Source organism: Scardinius erythrophthalmus (genome assembly GCF_964197995.2).
Source record: "Scardinius erythrophthalmus genome assembly, chromosome: 17".
Lineage (NCBI taxonomy): Eukaryota > Metazoa > Chordata > Actinopteri > Cypriniformes > Leuciscidae > Scardinius > Scardinius erythrophthalmus.
Window position 1 is genome coordinate 7,811,330 of NC_138237.1, and position 23,446 is coordinate 7,834,775.

Sequence of the window (23,446 nt, forward strand, 5' to 3'; positions counted from 1 at the left end):
ACTGTTTTTACTGTATTTTGATCAAATAAATGCAGAAAGAGTCTTCTTTCAAAAATGCTAGAAAATCTTCCAGACCCCAAACTTTTGAACGCTAGTATAAATGTTCTGTTGTGTGATTTATTTAGGGTGATCGTGGAGAGATGGGTTTGCCCGGACCTCCAGGAGATAAAGGATCTACGGTACGCCACTCATACTCACAAACACAAACTTTGTTGCATTATTTTCCTGTTATCACTGTAAAGCTGCTTTGAAACAATCTGTATTGTAAAAAGCGCTATATAAATAAAGTTGACCTGACTTGACACATACTGCCCTTAAATTCTCAGAGTGCCCTTCCTCCCTCTTTCTGTCTCTCTCAAATTATGAATGTTGTTTAAAACAGGAAGTTCAGCTGTCCATCATAGTTACATGGCCCACTTCCTCCCAGTCATCAGCTCATGTGTGTCTGGTGTGGGTTGTGGGTTTCAAATATACAAAACATACCATGAGATTACCATAAAAATATACCATAGTAATGCAAAATAAAATATAATGGCCTGGTTTCACAAACAGGGCTTAGATTAAGCCAAGATTAGACCTTAGTTCAATTAAGGCATTTAAGTAGCTTTTATAAATGTGCCCTAGGAAAAAAACAGTACTGGTGTGAATCTTGAGTCAAAACAATGGCACTGACATATTATAAGTTGCTTTCAGTTAAAACTGTATCTGTGAAACAGGGAATATTTTGAAGGGTGTGTGTGTGTGTGTGTGTGTGTGTTTTACATGTTTGTCATCACTTACAGGGGCACCCAGGAACCCCTGGAGAGAGCGGCCCAACAGGAGCACCAGGCAGTCCTGTAAGTCTACATCAGATACTCAGATAGTCTGAAGCTGTCAGACACTTCTGTGAAATGTTCTGTGCTTTTAGTTTGGACAGACAATACAAACTTACACCCATAGTAGCAGTGATGGAGACAGGAGCCAGTCTCTGACACTCACCCCATAGAGTGTGCCAGAACAGAAGAAAAGATTTAACAATGTCTTTTTTATAGGGTCCACCGGGATCACGTGGACCCGTCGGCTTGAGAGGACCTAAAGGAAGACGGGTAAGACATCTGGGCATCATAAGTGTGCAAGTCAGTCATTTCACTTTAACCTAAAGTAAAACAGTACAAGGACTGAACCAGTGGTCTTCTTTTATCCAAAGCGACTTACGAATGAGAACAATAGAAGTAGTTCAACTAACAATAGGACAACAATATGCAAGTGCTATGACCCTTCCCAGGTTAATCTGGACTTTTTTTTTTTTTTTAAGATAATAGATATTAGAGATGCGCGGTTGGCGTTTACAGCTGCGGATAAACCGCGGATCGGGCGGATGACGTGACGAAAAATAATATTTTAATTAAATTCGGGCAGGTGTTGGGCGGTTGAACCAATCAAATAAAAAATATATGTTTACACCAATCAGCGGATGGCGGGCGGGTGCGGTTTTGAAAATTGGTCAAAAACGTTGGTGCGGATGGATGGCGGACGGATGATGAGTTTTGTGATGCGGTTGCGGATGAAATAATAGCCCATCCGCGCATCTCTAATAGATATAGAATAGAAGATAAAGTGTTAGTATTAATGGATCAAGTGTTGAAAATGGTCACGGACTCAGTCCCTCTGGTTGAGTTAGGCAGATCATTCCCCCAGCAGGGAACAGACCAGGAGAAGGTCAGAGAAAGAGATTTTGTGCTCCACACATTTATGTTATAGATAGTTAGTTAGTTAGTTAGTTAGTTAGTTAGTTAGTTAGTTAGTTAGTTAGTTAAACTGGTAGGCTAGTTAGTTAGTTGCATATACTGGTAGGCTAGTTAGTTAGTTAGTTAGTTAGTTAGTTAGTTAGTTAGTTAGTTGCATAAACTGGTAGGCTAGTTAGTGAGTAAGTGAGTCAATGAGTCAGTCAGTTTGTTTGTTTGTTTGTTAGTTGGATAACCTAGTAGGCTAGTTTAGTTAGTTAGTCAGTCATTCAGTCAGTCAGTCAGTCAGTCAGTCAGTTTGTTTGTTATTTATTTATTTATTTATTTAGTCAGTCAGTCAGTCAGTCAGTCAGTTTGTCAGTTTGTTTGTTTGTTTGTTTGTTTGTTTGTTGGATAACCTAGTAGGCTAGTTTAGTTAGTCAGTCAGTCAGTCAGTCAGTCAGTCAGTCAGTCAGTCAGTCAGTCAGTTTGTTAGTTAGTTATTTATTTATTTAGTTAGTCAGTCAGTCAGTCAGTCAGTTAGTCAGTTTGTCAGTTTGTTTGTTTGTTTGTTTGTTTGTTTGTTTGTTAGTTGGATAACCTAGTAGGCTAGTTAAGTTGTTAGTTAGTTAGTTAGTTAGTTAGTCAGTCAGTCAGTCAGTTAGTTTGTTTGTTTGTTAGTTAGTTAGTTGGATATCCTAGTAAGTTAGTTGGATATCCTAGTAAGTAAGTTAGTTAGTTAGTTAGTTAGTTAGTTAGTTAGTTAGTTAGTTAGTTAGGTGGTTAGTTGGTTACTTAGTTACGTATTTAAAGTGATAGGCTAGTTAGTCATCTAATAGATAAATTCTTAGTCAGTTAGTTAAATTGGTAGACTGTTAGTCATCAGATATTTTTCATTAACCGGCAGAATCCTCATGAATCACTGGAGAGGAGTCGGAGCTCTGGGATATATAGAAACAAACTCAGGAGAGTTTCTCTGCGCCGCTGTCTGGTCTTAGTTAGAGCCACTCGCTGAGTCTGTAAATCACAACGTGTTGACTTGATGATTCATTGATTCAATGATGCGTTTAACCCCATTTTTGTTTCCTGCCTTCTCCTCCTCCATCACTGAGAAGTAGAATTGGCCAAAACAGCATAAACTGACATTGACTGATCAGTGTTTATTTGAAACAGAATAAAACATATCTTTCAAAAATACTTTACTACAGGCAAATGTGAAATTGTAACCAATTCATCAATGGTAATTCTACGAAAAATGGTTCTTTATATTGTTTTATGTTTTGTTTTTTGTCTTTTTGGCACTTTTTGGTGGCGTTTGCTAAGGCAAGTATTGCAATTGCTTGAGATACTTTAAAAGTCCGATAGTCTTACTGAAGATGGGACCTGAGCCGTATCTAGAGGGCGAAATAACATAGACTTAAGGGTGAACTCTTTGAACTTGAACCAGTGGGCAACCATCTAGAAAACCCTATCAACTGCACATACTAAAAGCCCTCAGATCACATTAGCAATTGCGTAGTGTCTCCTTGGCAAGCAATCTAGATCCAAACTTACTAAACGCTAGGCTATAATTCTGATCTATTTTGTTGTATGTGCAAGTTCTGTTTGTCCTCATCCCTTTGGCTTTTTTGTGACAAGTTCATTGTGGTATCAGTGCAATAGAAAGACACTCCCAAATGTTTCATTATCACTGTATATATTTGAAGCACATAGAAAGACTGAATTTACTCGTTTAGATAACACTAGGGACCTGCAGAATGTCCTGCTGACATGTTTTCCAGCATTTGTAGGTGTCAACAAGATAATGCAACACTTTATTTTCTGTTTAATGGATGTTTATTGGGTTAGTCAACATATTAATATAAGTAGTAAGCCATATGAGGTATTCCAACATATTCTACCAAGTTCCTTCAGCTTCTCCAGTGTGTGTGTGTGTGTGTGTGTGTGAGAGAGAGAGAGAGAGAGAGAGAGAGAGAGAGACAGACAAAGAGAGTGTGTGCCAGCTGGCATAAACTGTATGATGGTATTGTTTCAACAGTCTGATGTTTTTTGGCTGGACGCACACACCATAAGTTAGTGTAATTATCAGTGTGCACTCACACACACACACACACAGCATTCTTCGAGTGGGAGCTAATGTGTGTCTGGTCTCTTGATGAAGTCCTTGTGTTCGGATCTCATTCGTAGCAGTTTTATAGGCGAGCCAAACCGCTGTGTGTGATAGGGAGGAGGATTCAGTTGTTTAGGATTGTGTAGCATAAATGTGTGTGTGAGACATTTATGTTCTGTGTGCATCCAGACAGATGCATCAGTTTTGTGTCATGTGTAAACCCCAAGAGCCTCTTGAACATTGACCTACATGCACAACCCAATATACTGCAACATATCATTATCCCGCATTTTTGAAATCCTACAGTACAGCTCCCCCTAGTGTTTGAGTATATACTTCAGGATTTAAAGTGTGTTTGCAATCATATTCTATTATACTACTCATACTTTTTTGTACTACTTTGAGGTACGGGGAAGGGTCAGACATGCTGGTTAGGATTTCACAATATGGCTTAGCTCATGAATATTAATTAGAGTATGCTAAAATATTTTAATATGATCATTTACTGTTTAAATAATGAAGAGTTTAGTAAATAATATAATACACATTATTAACAGAGTATTTTCTATAGTAGTTTTAATTCCAAGTACAAACCTTTCTGCAATTTTTGAATTATCTTTTTATTTTTTGATTTTCAGTTTTTAATTTTACTTTTAGTAATTTTATGTGCTTTGTAATTTTTTTATATATTTATTTATTATTATTTTTTCAGTTTTTCAGTCATTTTAGTACTTCAACTTATTTTATTCCAGTTAGTTATCAAGGGAACATTTCTAATATTCATTTAAGTTTGTAAGTTTAAGTTTTTAATCTAATATTTAAATACATTTTATTTCAGCTTTATTTCAATTAACAAAAAAATATTTTGGTTACACTTTATTTTAAGGTGACGTAGTTGCATTTACTTGCTCAAACAAGTAAAGAGTAATATGAATTAACTGCATGTGCAGTACTTAGGATATAGTTAAGGTTAGGGTTTGGTTTATGGTTAGTTACTTGTAATTATGCATATTTTACTGTTATTACTATAATAAGTACATCTAGTAACGTGTAACTACGTCACCTTAAATTAAAGTGTTACCAAAATTGTAATACTTTTGGTCTTAGATACTTATTACAACTTGAAATAAAGTATATTGAATCATTTTAAAAATGTCTCATTCACGTTACTCTGTGACTTGTGGGAGCTATCGTTCTTGCCAATACAATGCAATTTAAATTAAATTATTAATACAATGCACTCAACTTGAATTTCCATTTCAAGTGTGGCCGAAAGTATCAATTCTTAACTCATTATTTAATCGGACTGCCAAAAGTTCACAAAATGAAAAATTGCAAATATTTGTTAGAAATCTGTATTGTTACAGTACTACTGCATACTGCTTCCCAAAATATTTTTGAAAAGTAAAACTACATGCTAGTATACTGGACATAGCTGAGGAGATCAGATTATGAAAATCATGTTTTTGTGTTCATTTGCCCCTCTCTTTCAGGGTCCGAGAGGTCCGGATGGTGTGCCAGGTGAGCTCGGCACTGAAGGCAAAAAGGTAAAGGCCAGTGCTCATCCAGTGACCAGAGATGTTTACTGTACATACTGGAATCTAACATTAATGAATGTCTCCTCACAGGGTCCTGAAGGTCCTCCTGGAAAGATTGGCTTCCCAGGACACGCGGTAAAAACCCCTGTATACAAACATCGGTCCCACTTTATATTAAGTGGCTTTAAGTACTATGTACTTACATTGAAATGAATAATTTGATACAATGTACTTATTGTCTAACTACATGTTTTTACATTGTACTTACATTTTAAAAATTCCTGCTGGTAATTACAGCTGTAATTAATTTATGTAATTACATTTGTAATTACACAGTTGACCCTTCCCTTACACCTTAACTCACCCTTAAACCTACCCAATCCACCACACCTGTCCCTAACCTTTCCCGTATCACACCTCAATAGCAGCAAAACTGTTTTGAACACAATAAGTACATTGTACTTATTTTTTGATGTAAGTACATAGTACTTAACGCCACTTAATATAAAGTGGGACCCAAACATCTATGATTGTGTTTCTGCTGTAACTGTTGCCATGTCTCTCCAATCGTGGATTGATGGTAACAGCGTCTAAATCTGTCCCATCTCTCTGCAGGGCAAGATCGGCGAGTCTGGGGACACGGGGCCAAAGGGATTTCCGGTTTGTTTCTTATTGAAATTTTTATTTTAAAGTTATTGTTATCTCTTGCATATTTTTAGGGTTGTTCCTCAAAAATTTAATATTTTTACGTAATAATCATACATGTTATTTGTATAGAACATTCCGTTCCATAAAATGCAGCTAAATTTGTCACGGGTTAAAATATAAAAACAATAGGAAAATGTAACAATAAAATAAATAAAAGCAATAGTGTATTATTGCATTGTAAACAATTAATTGTTTATTTATTTAAACAATTTATTTATCATTCACCATTTTATTAATAATTGATTTATTGAGTTGTAGCTATTATAATCATTTAATTTATAAATCTGTTTTTGTAGGGGATTCAAGGGCCATCCGGGGCCACAGGAGACAAAGGAATGGCAGGGGAGCCCGTGAGTGATGCTTTATTTCTGCTCTACACACACAAATATATTTTCCAGTGTCTTTTATGTAAACTAAGAGCTGGAAATCTACTTTACATCCTCTGAGTGTTGAGCAACTCAAGAAAATGAGTTATGAACACTCTGTATTTTTGTCTTGTTCAGCCCTGAAATATATAGAATAATCTTTTGTCTTTCTTTTGATTAGTTACCTATAAAATAATGTTAATACGGTAATAACATAACTGTATTATGTAGTAACCTATCTAATTCATTTGTCCAAGTTCATGACCTAATTGGTCTTTCTAGCCATTCAACCTTCATTTGTAGTTTGTTAAATGTTTGTGATTATGTAGCTGTAAAATGTAAATAAGATTTGCAGTAGTTTTGCCAGGGTGTAGATGGGAGATTGTACACACACACACACACACACACACACACACACACACACACACACACACACACACACACACACACACACACACACACACACACACACACACTAAATCTGCTTCACAGTTTAACATTTTGGCTTCAGATAATAAAAGCTTGCTATATCGAAGTGTGTGTGTGTGTGTGTGTGTGTGTGTGTGTGTGTGTGTTTGTATGTATGTATTATTGATAAATGATTTTGTTTGTTTGGGACAAGGGACCTCCAGGGCCCCCAGGAACTCTCGGACCTCCTGGAAATCCAGGACCAAAGGTAATCCACTCCACACGTACATAAACACACGTCCGGGTTTTCCGTTGCTTCTGTCTGTTTTGATTCCCTTGATTGTGATTGATACTGAGATTAAAATGATTACCCTGATTAATCCTATTTACACACACAGTCATACTTTAATTTGATTAATTAAAGTAGTTTCGTTTAATTCATCCATCTGTATTGTCATCAAAAAAGAAAGAGAAATAGAAAAAAACTATTTTTCTTTCTCTCAGGGCCCTGCAGGAAAAGTTGCCGATCCCGGACTTCCAGGAGAACCTGGAGAAAAGGTGGGATAAACTGTAGGCGCACTTCATGAAAATACTGTACTTTCCAATGTTTTTTGTTTTGAGAAAAATTAAATATGTTAGATTGACATAAACCTAACCAAATTAACCAATTAACCCAAATTAATCCTTGATTTCTGAAGGATCATAAGACACCAAAGACTGGAGTACTTGCTGATGAAAATTCAGCTTTGCATCACAAAAATAAATTACATTTTAAAGTATATTAAAAAAGAGAACCATTATTTTAAATTGTAATAATATTTCATAATATTACTTTTTTTTTTTTTTTTTTTAACTGCAGGCTTGATGAGCATAAGAGACTTCTTTCAAAAACATTAAAAATAGTAACGTGTGTGTGTGTGTGTGTGTGTGTGTGTGTGTGTGTGTGTGTGTGTGTGTGTGTGTGTGTGTGTGTGTGTGTGTGTGTGTGTGTGTGTGTGTGTGTGTGTGTGTGTGTGTGTGTGTGTGTGTGTGTGTGTGTGTGTGTGTATGTATGTATTTTTTTGAAAAATTCTAGTTTGGATATTAAATATTAATATTTAAATATAATATTTATACATAAAATATAATTAATATTTAATATTAATAAATATAATAATCAATATAATAATATTAATTAATAATAATAAATATAATTAATATTAATATTTTATATATAAAACCCCCATCAAATATAAAAAGATATATAACTTTTATATTAACATAATGTCTGTGTGTGTGTGTGTGTGTGTGTGTGTGTGTGTGTGTATATATACACACACACACACACACACACACACACACAGGCGCACGTATCTTTGTGGGGACTCTCCGTAGACGTAATGGTTTTTATACAGTACAAACTGTATATTCTGTCCCCTTACACTAACCCTACCCCTAAACCTACCCATCACAGGAAACTTTCTGCATTTTTACATTTTCAAAAAAATATCATTTACACACATATATACATATTATATATATATTACACACACATATATATATTTACATATAATTTAGCAACCTTGTAGTTGTTTATTTTTATCTATTTTTGTATTCATTGAGAAAATAAATAGAAAATAACAGGTTTGCAAAAGTTCCACACACCACTATAAATTAAATTGAAAAATATAGCTGCGAGCAGCGATTACGGGCCCAAGCCGGTGGCACCGCAACCCCGATGCCTTTAGTTACCTAAAGGCACCGGGGTGGCGGTGCCGCCGGCTTTGGCCCTTCATCGCTGCTCGCAGCTATATTTATATATATATATATATATATATATAATCTTGAATGTATTTTTTATCATGTTGAAAAAGTTTGGTGTGAATAAAATAAACCACTTAGGAGGAGTAACTAAAAACTCAGAGTCTGACATATCCAAAAAATCCACATTCAAACCAAAATATCTGACTTCCTGTTGCTCGGAGCTAATGACTGTAAATTAGAAAGTTGTCCGGCTCGATGAGACCAATATGCGTACTGATTTTTGTAACTGTGGGTAAAAGTAACCCCCCCACTTTTGATAAAAGCATTTTGAAAGTGACACACTTCCTGCTACCAGTTGGTGGCGCTATAACTTTGACTCACAATAGTTACATCCATCTGACCGGCCTCTTACCATGAACACACTGCTGAAGTTTCATCAAGATCAGTTAATGTATGCAGAAGTTATAACACTTCGTGTTTCTCTTTTCTCGCCATAAATTTGTTTCCTCGCCACGGCCAAACCGTTCGAGATATCAAAAATCCGTCCGCAATTTAGCATCCTCAATGTCTTGACTTCATGCACACCGAGTTTGGTGGCGATTGGATGAATTCTCTAGGAGGAGTAGTTCACATTCCACAGCAAGCGTTTTCCAAACAACCCATAATAGCTGACTTCCTGTTGGGCGGAGCTAATAACTTAGACTGCGGAAGTTGTTCGGCCCGATGAGATCTATATGTGTACCGAGTTTCATATTAATTCATGCAAGTGTGTTTGACATATGGACCAAGTTTTCAGACCGTGTTCAAGGGGGCGCTGTTGAGCCCCCTGCCACGCCCGGGTACCAGCTTCAGCCCGACACTGATGGCCGTGGGTTCTGACCTGTGTGTAAAGTTTCAAGAGTTTTTGAGCACGTTAAGGACCCCAAAAGCCCCTGAAACCTTGATTAACAATATAAAAGCAATAGTCAAATCCCCCCCTCCCCTCACACACACAGAGACACAGAGAGAGGGAGAGAAAATTCTTCAGAAAATCCACATTCAAACCAAAATATCTCTTTTCCTGTTGGTCAGAGATCGTTAATGTAAATTAGAAAGTTGTCCGTCTTGATGAGAACAATACACATACCAAGTTTTGTTGCTGTTGATAAAACTAACCCCCCCCCATTTATGACTAAAGGTGGCGCTACTGAGCCCCTCACCACGCCCGTTTCTGAAACTTTGCACAAGTCTACGGGCTAATAAGTGTGATGTGTCTGTCGAGTTTCATTCAATTTCAAGTATGTTAAGAGTCTCAAAAGCATCAAAAAACAATATTAAAGTTTGATGCGTTGCCACGACAACAGTATTAAAGATATCAAAAATCCTTTCACAGGTCTACATCTGCCGTGTGTTTACATTATACACATAAAGTTTGAAGCAAATCGGGTAAAAATAAGAGGGTGATTTCAAAGCATTTTGAAAGTGACACACTTCCTGCTGCCAGTTGGTGGCGCTATAACTTTGACTCACAATAGTCACATCCTTGTGTTCGGCCTCTTACAACGAACACACTGCTGAAGTTTCATCAAGATCAGATAATGTATGCTGAAGTTATAACACACTTCCTGTGTCCCTTATTCGCCATAAATTCGTTTCCTTGCCACGGCCAAACCGTTTGAGATATCAAAAATCCGTCCGCAATTTAGCATCCTCAATGTCTTGACTTCATGCACACCGAGTTTGGTGGGGATGGGATGAATTTTCTAGGAGGAGTAGTTCACATTCCACAGCAAGCGTTTTCCAAACAACCCATAATAGCCGACTTCCTGTTGGGCTGGCGTGAAACTTGACAGAGGGAAAGTTGTTCGGCCCGATGAGATCTATATGTGTACCGAGTTTCATATTAATTCATGCAAGCGTGTTTGATATATGGACCAAGTTTTCAGACCCCGTTCAAGGGGGCGCTGTTGAGCCCCCCTGCCACGCCCGTTTCTGAAACTTTTCACATGTCTACTGGCTAATAAATGTGATGTATCTGTCGAGTTTCATCCAATTTCAAGCATGCTAAGAGTCTCAAACGCATCCGAAAAGAATATTAAAGTTTGATGCGTTGCCACGGCAACAGTATCTAAGATATCAATAATTCTTTCACAGGTCTACATCTGCCGTGTGTCTACATTATACACATAAAGTTTGAAGCAAATCGGGTAAAATTAAGAGGGTGAATTCAAAGAATTTTGAAAGTGACACACTTCCTGCTGCAAGTTGGTGGCGCTATAACTTTGACTCACAATAGTCACATCCATGTGATCGGCCTCTTACAACAAACACACTGCTGAAGTTTCATCAAGATCAGTTAATGTATGCAGAAGTTATAACACACTTCCTGTGTCCCATTATTCGCCATAAATTTGTTTCCTCGCCACGGCCAAACCGTTTGAGATATCAAAAATCCGTTCGCAAGAATTCATCCTCAATGTCTTGACTTTATTCTCACCGAGTTTGGTGGCGATCGGATGAAATCCCTAGGAGGAGTATTTCACATTCCATTGTATGCGTTTTCCAAACAACGTATAATAACCGACTTCCTGTTGGGCTTTTGTAAAACTTAGAGCACGAAAGTTGTTCGGCCCGATGAGATCTATATGTGTACTGAGTTTCATATTATTACATGCAAGCGTGTTTGATTTATGGACCAAGTTTTCGGACCCCATTCCAGGGGGCGCTGTCGAGCCCCCCTGCCACGCCCCGGTACCAGCTTCAGCCCGGCCCTGATGGCCGCGGGTTCTGACGTGTGTGCAAAATTTCAAGAGTTTTTGAGCATGTTAAGGGCCCCAAAAGTGGCAAAAAGGCAAAAAAAAAAATAATGAAGAAAAAAAAAAAAAATAATCCTTACGAAAACAATAGGGCCTCCGCCCTTTCAGGGCTTGGGCCCTAATAACAGCTCATATAACATTTAGTTTGACTTCTGGAGATTGCTAATCAACGACTTCCTCCTTTTACTGACCATTTGTTGGGAAAAAAAGCCTACGTTTTTAAGACTGCGTTTTAAGAACTTTTGGCCCTATTTGGTATCCTATTCATGAAAAGAGCCTGAAATTAATGTTAACCGTTTCCCATAATTTTCTTGCTTGAGGTGCTGTTATGCAGCGCTAAATAAGTGTTGCTAAATCTGCTTTTCTTTGGCAGTGTGCGGCCCCATTGAGCTGCTCTAATGAGTAGTGCATGTGTCACAATCACAGTCTGAAGAGGAACCGTATGACTATATTTATATTGTTAAAGTTAGATAATGCCAGTCTGAGCTTGGCAGTCACACGTCATTGGTCATAATTACTGTTTGGCTGACTGGACTCGTGTCATTAAATAAAAAGAACATAAACTTGCTAGAAAGAATAAAACAGCCTGTGTTTTTGGACTCTTATTATGTCTTTTTATTGTTTGCATAGGGATCACTCGGGCCTGTGGGGAACGCTGGGGCAGCTGGACTTATCGGAACAAGGGTGTGTGTTCAATACACCGGAGAAAAGTTAGTTTGGTGTTTATAAATGTGCAAAAACAATACTCATATTTTTGTTTGTTTGATACAGGGAGAGCCAGGTTTAGAGGGAGAGGCTGGTCCAGCTGGCCCTGATGGCGTGAAGGTAAGAAAATTATAGTTAGTTATATTCATTATTTTTCAGATTTACATGACTTAAAGCTGGATAAAGAAACTTTCTATTTTTTGAACAGGGTGAAAAAGGCGACATGGGTGGAGAGGGCGAGCAGGGTGTCAGAGGTGACCCTGGAATCAAGGGCAAAGAAGGGCCACCGGGCGACCCTGGGCTTACTGGTGTCAGAGTGAGTGATACTATAGATCACATTCATATCTTGCTGTATACTCAGTTAGTAAACAACACAAGAGTGTGATTTAAGAGTGTTGCCCGACCCCCATCATAAAGACCAGTCGAAGCAAAAAGATTTGGCAGTCTTGAAAAGTACATTAAAAACCACTTTATTTAGTATATTTAGGAATCATATATATTTATAAAAATCTAGTAGTTTACCTTAGCAACAGTGAACCATTATGATCAGTAATGTAAAGCAAATCGAAAAAAACAAGTTTTTACATATTACAGATATCGTTATCATATTTTGTATTAAAACTCTTTAAAATGAGACAAATCTCAACAATTATGCCTGAAAATGACCAACAGAACTTTAACCACTCTATTTTTTTATAGTTCTATTTAGCTTAATTCTTATTTTAGTTTTAGTAATTTTAATCAATATAATTATTGCATTATTTCAGCATTTCAGTTCAATTAAAAAAAATTTTTTTTAATCTAATATATATATATATATTTTTTTTTAGCTTTATGTATGTTTATAGTTTTTAGTAAACAATAACAACACTGTCTGTCATCTTTATTTGTGAAATGACAGCGGGTTTGTTTTTGGGTGTGTTTTAGGGTCCTGAAGGAAAACCTGGTAAAAATGGCGAGAGAGGGAAACCAGGGTTTAAGGTGAGACATCAGAGGTCAAGATTTTGTTTGGTTGAAGTTTTTTGTTCATCTTTAATTTTTGTTGCTATATTGACTGCACTTTCACGATACCTGCAGGGTGCCAAAGGTAACATCGGTCATCTGGGAGAGACAGGAACCATGGGAAAGATCGGACCAATCGGAACCACCGGACCAAAGGGATCACGAGGAACCATCGGACATGTGGTAAAAAGATACATCTCTTATTATTAAGTTTAGGTTTAGCAGTATGTCCGACTCACTTAACATTTGACCCGTCTCATCTTCTTATCCCTGTGTCTCAGGGCGCTCCCGGGCGTATGGGGCTGCAAGGGGATCCCGGCATATCCGGATATGAGGTGAGAGAAAGAAAAAAGTACAAATATCACATGATCATATTAGCACATTACCCATCAACTGTTGATCAACTAATTGATCAACTCAAGTCTGCTAGTGGAATGGCGCTTAAAAGCCTTTTCTTTCTCTACAGGGTCACAAAGGACCTCAAGGTCCAATAGGACCCCCGGGACCAAAGGGTGAAAAGGTAAAATGTATTCATCACTCATTATGTTCATACATTTTTATGCTTGTGACCTGCACAGTTTCGTCACCCTGAATGATATGGTTTTAAATACCATGCAATATGAGTTTGTTAAGAAAACAGTATTGTATTAATTACGGTAAAATTACAATAGTCTCATTTGTTAACATTAGTTGACTATATTATAAAATATAATATATATATATATTTTACAACATTTAATAATCATTGTCAATGTTAGTATTGTTCAGTTTGTCCATGCTAGTTCACAGTGCATTAACTAATGTTAACAAATACAACTTTTAATTGTAGAAATGTTCTAGTAAATGTTGAAATGAACGTTAACTTTGAACAATGAACTCTACAGCACTATTAGCCTTTGTTAGTTCATGTTAGATAAAGTTAACAAATAAAACTTTATTCTACAGTGTGACCATATTTATGAGTATTGACCATTAATATGAAGACACACACTCCTTTGAATCAGTTTCAAGATGTTTTCCATTATGTAATGTTTTAGGGTGAACATGGGGATGATGGGAAGGTGGAGGGTCCTACTGGTCCGCCAGGACTCAGAGTGAGTCTCTCTTATTTTCATTTTTATATCTGATTTCCTCTAAATTCAATAGCGATATTCACAACATCATGCATGTGTTTGTGTATTTTCAGGGTCCAATTGGAAAGCGAGGAGACAGGGGCGAGCCGGGAGATCCAGGATACGTGGTGAGATAAACACAGCGACCCAGAAAGCACACTATTGTCTTACTGCATATGAAGCACATTAGCTCGTTTACTGGAGTGTCGTCGGCACACACCAACATGTCACCATTTTATATGCTAATCGGCTAAACAATGTAAAATATTTGATAAATTACATTACAATGAAGACCATTTCAAAAAGGTTTTGATTTAGGTTGACGTTAGATGAAAATTTCCCCCAGCAAAAATATGGTTTGAGTGGAGATGTATGTTTTTTAATAGGTAAATTGTAGAACTGTGGACAGAGAATAAATAGAGTATTATTAGTTATGATTGCTAAGGAAAATATCACTATTATTATAAAAATTGCTCATGCTTTAGGAGTTTGTTCAGATTGGACGGCAAGATTTGCATGAGCAAACACCACATTTTCTTAACACAAAGTTTTATTATTCATAAATAAAATAAATCAATTATGAATTTCTTCAATGTTCTAAGTAATATTCCATATATAATAATTTTTTGTTATGTATAATTTTTTGTTTTTTTGTAATTATTCTTGCGTTCTCAAATAATTGTTTCTGTATTCGCAGGGTCAGCAAGGTGTTGATGGGTTACGAGGCAAACCTGGTGCTCCTGGACTACCTGTGCGTATAAAATGATATCAGATCATGATTAGAGATGCGCCCGCTTTTAAACATGCACACAAACACCTTTTCTTTCATTTCTTTTAATGCATTTTTAGGGTAATGCTGGTCCACGTGGAACACAAGGCCCCAAAGGATCCAAAGGAGAACAGGTAATGATATGCTTGCAGCTCGTATGTGTGCTAGCGGGTGTGCATATGTTTTGAAGAAATTCAGATTTCACTACTTATGTTTTGGAAAAGCAGCCGTGAACAACATGTGGTAGAAATCAGAGCCTTGTCACATACTTCAGCAGTATGGGTTAGATGTGTGTGTGTGTGTGTATATTCATGCTGTATACGATTAATTCTGTGTGTGTGGTTTTCTCCTTGGCATTACTTTTTTTTCTCACATGCTTTGTTCACTTTCAGGGTCGGAAGGGCAAACAGGGTCTTCAGGGGGAGCGTGGCAGCAGAGGGTCACCAGTAAGAGTCACTCCTTCATGCTTGGAGAACAATTAGGGACAATTATGTATACTTACAATTGTACTTTGAAATTTGAAATATTTAATTCAGTATTCTTCATATTACAGTTATCAGAATAGAAAACTTCTAATGGTCTTAAACATGCTTCATTTTCTTTATGCAGTATGCAACATTTATTTATTTGATTTGCATAATTGTAATTACTTCATTATAATTTAGTTAATGTATAAATAATGTATACATTTTTAATCAATAATATAATTTATTCATTTATTAGTTATGTATTAACTATATCATTCCTAATTTTTATATAATTAATTCTTATAATTATTTTTTAATTGATCGATATCTGCCAGAATAAATGTGTAAAACAATTTTGCATTAAATTTGCTCCCCGCAAATGTCATTACTGTAATACAAAAAGAAATGTATTCTCATTACCGATAATAATTTAATTTAATATATATTTAAATAATTTATATAATTATATGTATTTAATTATTAAATAATAAATAAATAATAATAATTATTATTAAAAAGGCATACAATATGCAAAATAAAACTATGGTGTATAACTACAATTGTACTTTAAAAAATATGAATATTTATTTACTTATTTTAAGTCTGGAAAAATCGTAATAGTTCTAAACAGACTTACTTTACTTGATATATAATAATAACAATATTTATAAATGTATTTCATTTGCATCATTTTAATTACTTTTTTACATTTTACAATTACATTTTAATATATATATATAATTTTTATTAATTGTTATATTGTATTATTAATTTAAATGTGTTTATATATTAATTAGATAATTATATATATATATATATATATATATATATATATATATATATATATATATATATATATATATATATATATATTATTGATTTTGGGTTGAAATATGCCCCTAAAATGTTTGTACTGTATTTGTGAGATTCTCCCAGTAATATCCTTCATCACAAGTACATTTGCTTAAACATCTTTCCTTTCTTACTAAATGACAGCCTAAAAGCCCATCTCTCTGTGTTCTCATCAGGGTGTTGTTGGGTTGCCCGGCCCCAGAGGAACAGTGGGTCGAGAAGGACAGGAGGGCGTTCCCGGGGTGGATGGGCTGCCAGGGAAAGATGGAAGCAGAGGAATACCAGTAAGAATTCATCCTGAGACCTGTGTTTCCTGATCTATCATCTGTCTGAACTGGTTTATTACATCTGTCTCTTTCTTTAGGGTGATCAGGGAGATGATGGCGAGTTTGGTTTGCCTGGTAAACCCGGTGCTCCTGGCAAGGTTGGCGTTATCGGTTTACCAGGCCCACAGGGATCATTTGGTCCAAAGGTCAGAGGTTAACATTTTACCTGAATAATAATCACATTTTAGATTTAGATTTACACTACCGTGCAAAAGTTTGGGGTCAGGAAGATATTTTAAAGAATCTCTTCTGCTCAGCAAGGCTGATCAAAAATACAGTAAAAACCGAAATATTGTGAAATATTATTAAAATTTAAAATAACTTTTTTATATGTGAGTATATTGTAAAATGTCATTTATTCCATGATCAAAGCTGTATTTTCAGCATCATTACTCCAGTCTTCAGTGTCACATGATCCTTCAGAAATCACTCTAATATGATGATTTGATGCTCAAGAAACATTTCTGATTATTATCAATGTTAAAAACAGTTGTGCTGATTAATATTTTTGAGGAAACCCTTTTTTCAGGATTCTTTGATGAATAGAAAGTTCAAAAGAACATCATTTATTTTAAATATAAATCTACTGTAATGTTATAAATATCTTTACTGTCACTTTTGATCAATTAAATGCATCCTTGCTGGGTAAAAATATTATTTTCTATAAAAAATGAACTTTTTAATTTTTATATTTATAATTAAGATCCTAGAAAAACAAACAAAATTATTATATTATATTATATTATATTATATTATATTATATTATATTATATTATATTATATTATATTATATTATATTATATTATATTATATTATATTATATTATATTATATTATATTATGATCTTGAATGGGTCATGTTGATGCATGCATTCATTATATTTGTGTATGAATAGGGTGAGAGAGGTCTTCCTGGTCACCCTGGCCCTTCAGGAAAGAGAGGTTTTAAGGGAGGGATGGGCCTTCCAGGACCTCAGGGAGGCCAGGGATCTAAGGGCCAGCATGTGAGTCCTACACCCTGACAAAACCATAAACTCTGTTATTCTTCACTGAGAACTACATCCAGCTTACAAAAGACCCACAGTTCATTTTGGAACAAAACATTAATATTAATCTTTGATTTAGGGTGACATCGGGGAGCCCGGCTTTCCAGGGATACTAGGAATGTTTGGACCGAAGGTGAGTTTTATCACACATTGCCAGGTATCTGATTTAAATGTTTTTTCTTGGTGAAAAACAGAAATGTGATCGTCCATGTGTGTCTGCCAGACAAACAAACAGAGATGAGATTTATCATTTCTCAAAGAGTTCTTTCCTTTGGGAAACATGTTTTCATCCACGCGCTCAAAGAGCCTCATAATTCACACAAGCACTGAGGTGTATTTTTGTTGAGCTTTTCTCAGAAACCCGAAGCCGTGAGCTCATAAAACAGGACAAGCGTGTGTAGTTGTGGTGTTACTGTGCCATTCCTAATTCATTCAGACTCATTCATGCTTCTGGTTTAACTAGATGAGCTAGAGTTGTGGAAAAATGAGGACCACCAATGGGAGCCACACACACATTGACAGTGAGAAATAGTTATATGTTTTCATGGTGTCTGTGGCCACTGAATGTTCCACTTCATAAAGGCTCTAGTGCTCTTCAATATACACAACACACACACTAGCATTAATATTGGGTTAGGCTCAGCTGTGTATTTGTGTGTTTGTTTTTGTGGGATCAATGTTTGTGTTGTTTATTCAGGGCCCTCCAGGAGACTTTGGCCCGAAAGGCATTCAGGGGCCTAAAGGGCCTCAAGGCAGCATGGTGAGCACACACACACACACACACACACACACACACACACACACACACACACACACACACACACACACACACACACACACACACACACACACACACACACACTGTCTGTCTGTCCGTCTGTCTGTCTGTCTATTTATCTGTCTATCTGTCTATCTATCTATCTATCTGTCTGTCTATCTGTCTATTTATCTGTCTGTCTGTCTGTCTATCTATCTATCTATCTATCTATCTATCTATCTATCTATCTATCTATCTGTCTGTCTGTCTGTCTGTCTGTCTGTCTGTCTGTCTGTCTGTCTATTTATCTGTCTGTCTGTCTGTCTATCTATCTATCTGTCTGTCTATCTGTCTGTCCGTCCGTCCGTCCGTCCGTTTATCTGTCTGTCTGTCTGTCTGTCTGTCTGTCTATTTATCTGTCTGTCTGTCAGTCCGTCCGTCCGTCCGTCCGTCCGTCTATCTATCTATCTATCTGTCTGTCTGTCTGTCTGTCTGTCTGTCTATCTATCTATCTGTCTGTCTGTCTGTCTGTCTGTCTGTCTATCTATCTATCTATCTATCTATCTGTCTGTCTGTCTGTCTGTCTGTCTGTCTGTCTGTCTGTCTGTCTGTCTATCTATCTATCTATCTATCTATCTATCTATCAGTCTGTCTATCAGTCTGTCTATCTGTCTGTCTATCTATCTATCTATCTATCTATCTATCTATCTATCTATCTATCTATCTATCTATCTATCTATCTATCTATCTATCAGTCTGTCTGTCTGTCTGTCTGTCTGTCTGTCTGTCTATCTATCTATCTATCTATCTATCAGTCTGTCTATCAGTCTGTCTATCTGTCTGTCTATCTATCTATCTATCTATCTATCTATCTATCTATCTATCTATCTATCTATCTATCTGTCTGTCTGTCTGTCTGTCTGTCTGTCTGTCTGTCTGTCTGTCTGTCTGTCTGTCTGTCTGTCTGTCTGTCTGTCTGTCAGTCAGTCAGTCAGTCAGTCAGTCAGTCAGTCTGTCTGTCTGTCTGTCTGTCTGTCTGTCTGTCTGTCTGTCTGTCTGTCTGTCTGTCTGTCTGTCTGTCTGTCTGTCTAGCTCAGTAGATCACATGGCACATATAATAGTGTTTGTATAGTAATATGTCCATGTTGTTTTCAGGGTCGAGGGGGTTTAGCTGGACCTGTCGGTGTGATCGGCCCTATCGGGAGTCCAGTGAGTATATGCCACTTCTATAGTGAACAGTGTGGTGCTCTCTGCTCTCTGACCTCAGCTGACCTCTGTTCTCACGCTGACGTCTCTCTGTAGGGCTCGAGAGGAGATTCTGGCAACAAAGGAGAAATGGTGAGAAGAGATGAATTCACTCTTTCTCTTCAGATCTTGATATCACAGTAGATCTTACAGGTGTCTCTTACACTCTTTCTTTCCTTCCAGGGTGTTCAGGGACCCCGAGTGAGTCTCTACGATCACAGACACAGCATTTCCCATTATCCATGGCTTGTGTTTATTTCAAAGCCACTTGTCTTGTTCTAACTTTGTTATGTGTGTTTTTCCAGGGTGCTCCTGGACCGCGTGGACTTCCTGGACCGCCGGTAAAACACACACTTCTTTCTTTAACACTTTTAATAGACTCTTTCAGAATATTTACTTCAGCTTTTTAGGGACTACCATAGATGTCTACTGTTTTTATGTCTAATTATAATGACTCAAGTCGAGTCAAGTCACCTTTATACCTATACCTATACAGCGCTTTATACGGGACAGATTATTTCAAAGCAGCTTTATAGTGATAACAGGAAAATGATCCAATGATGCAAAAGAAAAGAGTGTCATTATTCAGCTGAAGTCAGTTTGTTGTCAGTGACAGTCAGTGTTGATTCAGTTCTGTTGTAAAGATCATCAATTATCAAATTAGTTAATATAATCTATAAAGCAGTTCTGCTGAAAACAGCGATGTCATCGCCCAGCTCAGTTCAGTTCTCATCCAATAGTGTCAGAGCAGTCAAATAAATAATACTGTTAAATATTAAGTGACTTCAGACTAAAGCAGAGAATTTTACATTTTTAAAATTCTGAGAAAACATAAAAAATATTGTTTTTAAATTGAAGGTGTCCACAAATATCCCCAACCAGAAATTTTTCAGATTATACTCAGTTAGTTTGGGAACAATTTTGTCCCCAAACTAAAGTAATCCAATCCACACATACATGCCAGTCTCTACTATATATCATCAGAATAATTCATATACATTTATGATTATTATTATAGTTTTATTTTTCGGTTCTTTACAGGGTCCACCGGCAATCCCACTGTCTATGGTAAGCATATCCACTAACTCTATATTCATTCATTCATTGCTGTTCTGTACATATGCGTTATTAAGTTTGCTTGTGTGCATGTATGTTTTAGAAACAAGATTTCGGTCTTGGAGTGGCCCAGCCAGTTTTTAGGGAGACAAACACACAGAAAATAGAGGTGAAATCATTAACACACACACACACACACACACACACACACACACACACACACACACACACACACACACACACACACACACACACACACACACACACACACACACACATAAAGGACATGGCCTGTTTATTTAGCATTATTGCACTGTCATAAGCCCCTTTCACACAGCACGTTGATCCTGGGAAATTGCCGTAAAATTGCTAGAGTGCCTTCTGTGTGAACGCAAACATGTCCCAGGATTGATGCCGGGATGAGGACCTAGTAACATTGCCGGGATCAGTCCCGGAATGCGCCCTGTGTGAACAAAAGCCAGGACCAATGCCGTAAGGGGTATTTTGTTGCTCTTAGAAGAAAGTTTGTGTTCATCATCAACAAAGAAAGAACGAAAAAATGTCTACAAAATAGAATGAAGCCGAGACCAGGAGCTTCTTACTATCCGCACTGAAGCTGAGCGCATTCACCAGCTTTGTGGAACGGTACGCAATGCGTTAGTGTACGACCGAATACGGAAAAAAATGCTTGAGCGTGGTTTCTAAAAGCGCAGATCATTAGTAAACCTAAGACACTGCGTAAAAAAATTCACCAAGTGCACGACTACAATGGAAAAAGCGGTAGCGGAAGATTAGACTGGGCTTTCTACAACACATCCTGACGTCACCTGTCTTTACGGGATCTTTATGGGATGTGTGTGAACGCACTCACAGATTCCGGAAAATCTCTGGCAGTGTGAATGAACCAAAATCAAGCGATTATCCGTGTATTTCCCAGAATCTCTGTGTGAAAGGGGCTATAGACGATTGTGTTTATATGTAGTTTTTAAAGGCTGTCCCGCTGTTCTCTCAGGGTCGGGGTCTGATGGACATGCCAATGTTGGATCAGGCTCCAGAGATCCTGCGGACTCTCCATTATCTGAGCTCTCTGGTCCACAGTCTGAAGAACCCACTGGGCACACGAGATCATCCTGCTCGACTCTGCAAGGACCTGCACGACTGCCGGGATACACTCTACGATGGTGTGTGTGTGTGTTGAACCTGAAAGGAATATTCTGGGCTAAATACCACCAATAGCATCTGTAAATAGCTGTAATAATTAAGCATTTACCATTGTCATATTTCAACATTGCTGAAATATTTGTGTTCTGGTTTCTTCAGGCACTTATTGGATCGACCCAAACCTGGGCTGCTCCTCAGACTCTATAGAAGTGATGTGCAGTTTCAGCGGTGGTGGACGCACCTGTCTCAGGCCCATCACCACAGCCAAGGTCTGTAGCATTCCGCTTCCAGATCAGTTTTTTATTTCATTAATGCTTATCTTTGGGAGGATATGTTTAGAAAAGAAGTTGTCGTGTTAATGATGCTGTTTTATTGGCTGGTCGCAGCTGGAGTTCAGTGTCGGACGCGTCCAGATGAACTTCCTGCACCTGCTGAGCGCCGGAGCGGAGCAACGAATCACTATCCACTGCCTGAACGTGACAATCTGGAGCCACGCGCCCTCCCTGCCCCCGTCCCAGAGCGCTGTCCGCTTCCATGCGTGGAGCGGGGAGACGCTGGAGCCGGACGTGTTAGCAGACTCCTGCTGGGTCAGTGTGCCCTTCAGACATCTCTCAAATTAATGAGTGCTGGAAGCAACCGTGCAATTAGCTTTGAAGGAATAGTTGACTTTCTTTCTTCTGCTGAACAGAAAGGAAGATATTTAGAAGAATGTCAGTAACCAGACAGTTTCTGGGTCCCATTGACTTCCATAGTATATTTTTTTCCTACTATGGAAGTCAATGAGACCCAGAAACTGTCTGGTTACTGACATTCTTCTAAATATCTTCCTTTCTGTTCAGCAGAAGAAAGAAACTCACACAGGTTTGAAACAACATGAGGGTGAGTATATGATGACAGAATTTTCATTTTAAAGTCAACTATCCCTTTAAAACAGCCACAGCATCATGTGCAAAGAAAATTACCAAAGTATCACAAAAAAACATACATAATTAAAAAACAAATGCAAATGTACAGACTTAATATTGTAAATATAACTAGGATTTAAAAGCTCCAATTGTTAAATATAAATAGATAGGAATAATTAAATATGAAGTCAAATCATTTGATCTGAATCCAACAGGATCAAAATTGTAAAAAAAAAAAAAAAAATTATATGAAGTACTTTTCATTTGTCAAGTATTTAATTTACCTGATTATCAGAAAATAATATACATTTAAATTTTAAATTGAAATAAATTTTAATAATGCATTTATTGAATTAATGCAAACAAAATCCACATGATTATTAGGTGCGTTCAGTGTTTTTTCCCTCTGTCCGGCCATAAAAGCCACTGTTTGGATTAAAATAGGCAAATGCTTAAGAGTCTATGATTGAATCATTATCGCAGTGATTATGTTTCTACATTTTATATGTTTGGCAACAGTTCTTCTAACCCTAACTGATGGAGTGTGTAGCTTTTCATTTCTTGAACAACCATGTAGGAAGACACTTCATGTTCATATTCCAGGATGACAATGTCAAGATTCATCAGACTCAAACTGTGTAATAATGGTTGGGAGGAGCATGAAGAATGATATT

At 37.1% G+C, this 23,446-nt stretch overlaps 1 protein-coding gene across 2 annotated transcripts in view; it reads left to right on the forward strand.

Moving 5' to 3' along the window:
* col27a1a (collagen, type XXVII, alpha 1a) overlaps positions 1-23,446 on the forward strand; it is a 65,620-nt gene that overhangs the window by 39,006 nt on the left and 3,168 nt on the right. Inside the window, exons 26-60 of one of the 2 annotated variants that reach the window (XM_081390950.1) lie at positions 126-179; positions 783-836; positions 1,032-1,085; positions 5,307-5,360; positions 5,442-5,486; positions 5,967-6,011; positions 6,356-6,409; positions 7,047-7,100; positions 7,337-7,390; positions 12,001-12,054; positions 12,142-12,195; positions 12,284-12,391; positions 13,003-13,056; positions 13,153-13,260; positions 13,359-13,412; positions 13,544-13,597; positions 14,115-14,171; positions 14,264-14,317; positions 14,887-14,940; positions 15,039-15,092; positions 15,351-15,404; positions 16,454-16,561; positions 16,642-16,749; positions 17,499-17,606; positions 17,728-17,781; positions 18,346-18,408; positions 19,561-19,614; positions 19,708-19,743; positions 19,834-19,851; positions 19,956-19,991; positions 20,692-20,718; positions 20,810-20,875; positions 21,719-21,887; positions 22,027-22,136; positions 22,254-22,454. In XM_081390950.1, the coding sequence (XP_081247076.1) occupies positions 126-179; positions 783-836; positions 1,032-1,085; positions 5,307-5,360; positions 5,442-5,486; positions 5,967-6,011; positions 6,356-6,409; positions 7,047-7,100; positions 7,337-7,390; positions 12,001-12,054; positions 12,142-12,195; positions 12,284-12,391; positions 13,003-13,056; positions 13,153-13,260; positions 13,359-13,412; positions 13,544-13,597; positions 14,115-14,171; positions 14,264-14,317; positions 14,887-14,940; positions 15,039-15,092; positions 15,351-15,404; positions 16,454-16,561; positions 16,642-16,749; positions 17,499-17,606; positions 17,728-17,781; positions 18,346-18,408; positions 19,561-19,614; positions 19,708-19,743; positions 19,834-19,851; positions 19,956-19,991; positions 20,692-20,718; positions 20,810-20,875; positions 21,719-21,887; positions 22,027-22,136; positions 22,254-22,454 (2,385 nt within the window). Of the gene's footprint in view, positions 1-125; positions 180-782; positions 837-1,031; positions 1,086-5,306; positions 5,361-5,441; positions 5,487-5,966; positions 6,012-6,355; positions 6,410-7,046; positions 7,101-7,336; positions 7,391-12,000; positions 12,055-12,141; positions 12,196-12,283; positions 12,392-13,002; positions 13,057-13,152; positions 13,261-13,358; positions 13,413-13,543; positions 13,598-14,114; positions 14,172-14,263; positions 14,318-14,886; positions 14,941-15,038; positions 15,093-15,350; positions 15,405-16,453; positions 16,562-16,641; positions 16,750-17,498; positions 17,607-17,727; positions 17,782-18,111; positions 18,170-18,345; positions 18,410-19,560; positions 19,615-19,707; positions 19,744-19,833; positions 19,852-19,955; positions 19,992-20,691; positions 20,719-20,809; positions 20,876-21,718; positions 21,888-22,026; positions 22,137-22,253; positions 22,455-23,446 lie in introns of those variants that run through there. The other variant, XM_081390951.1, reaches the window with a different exon arrangement.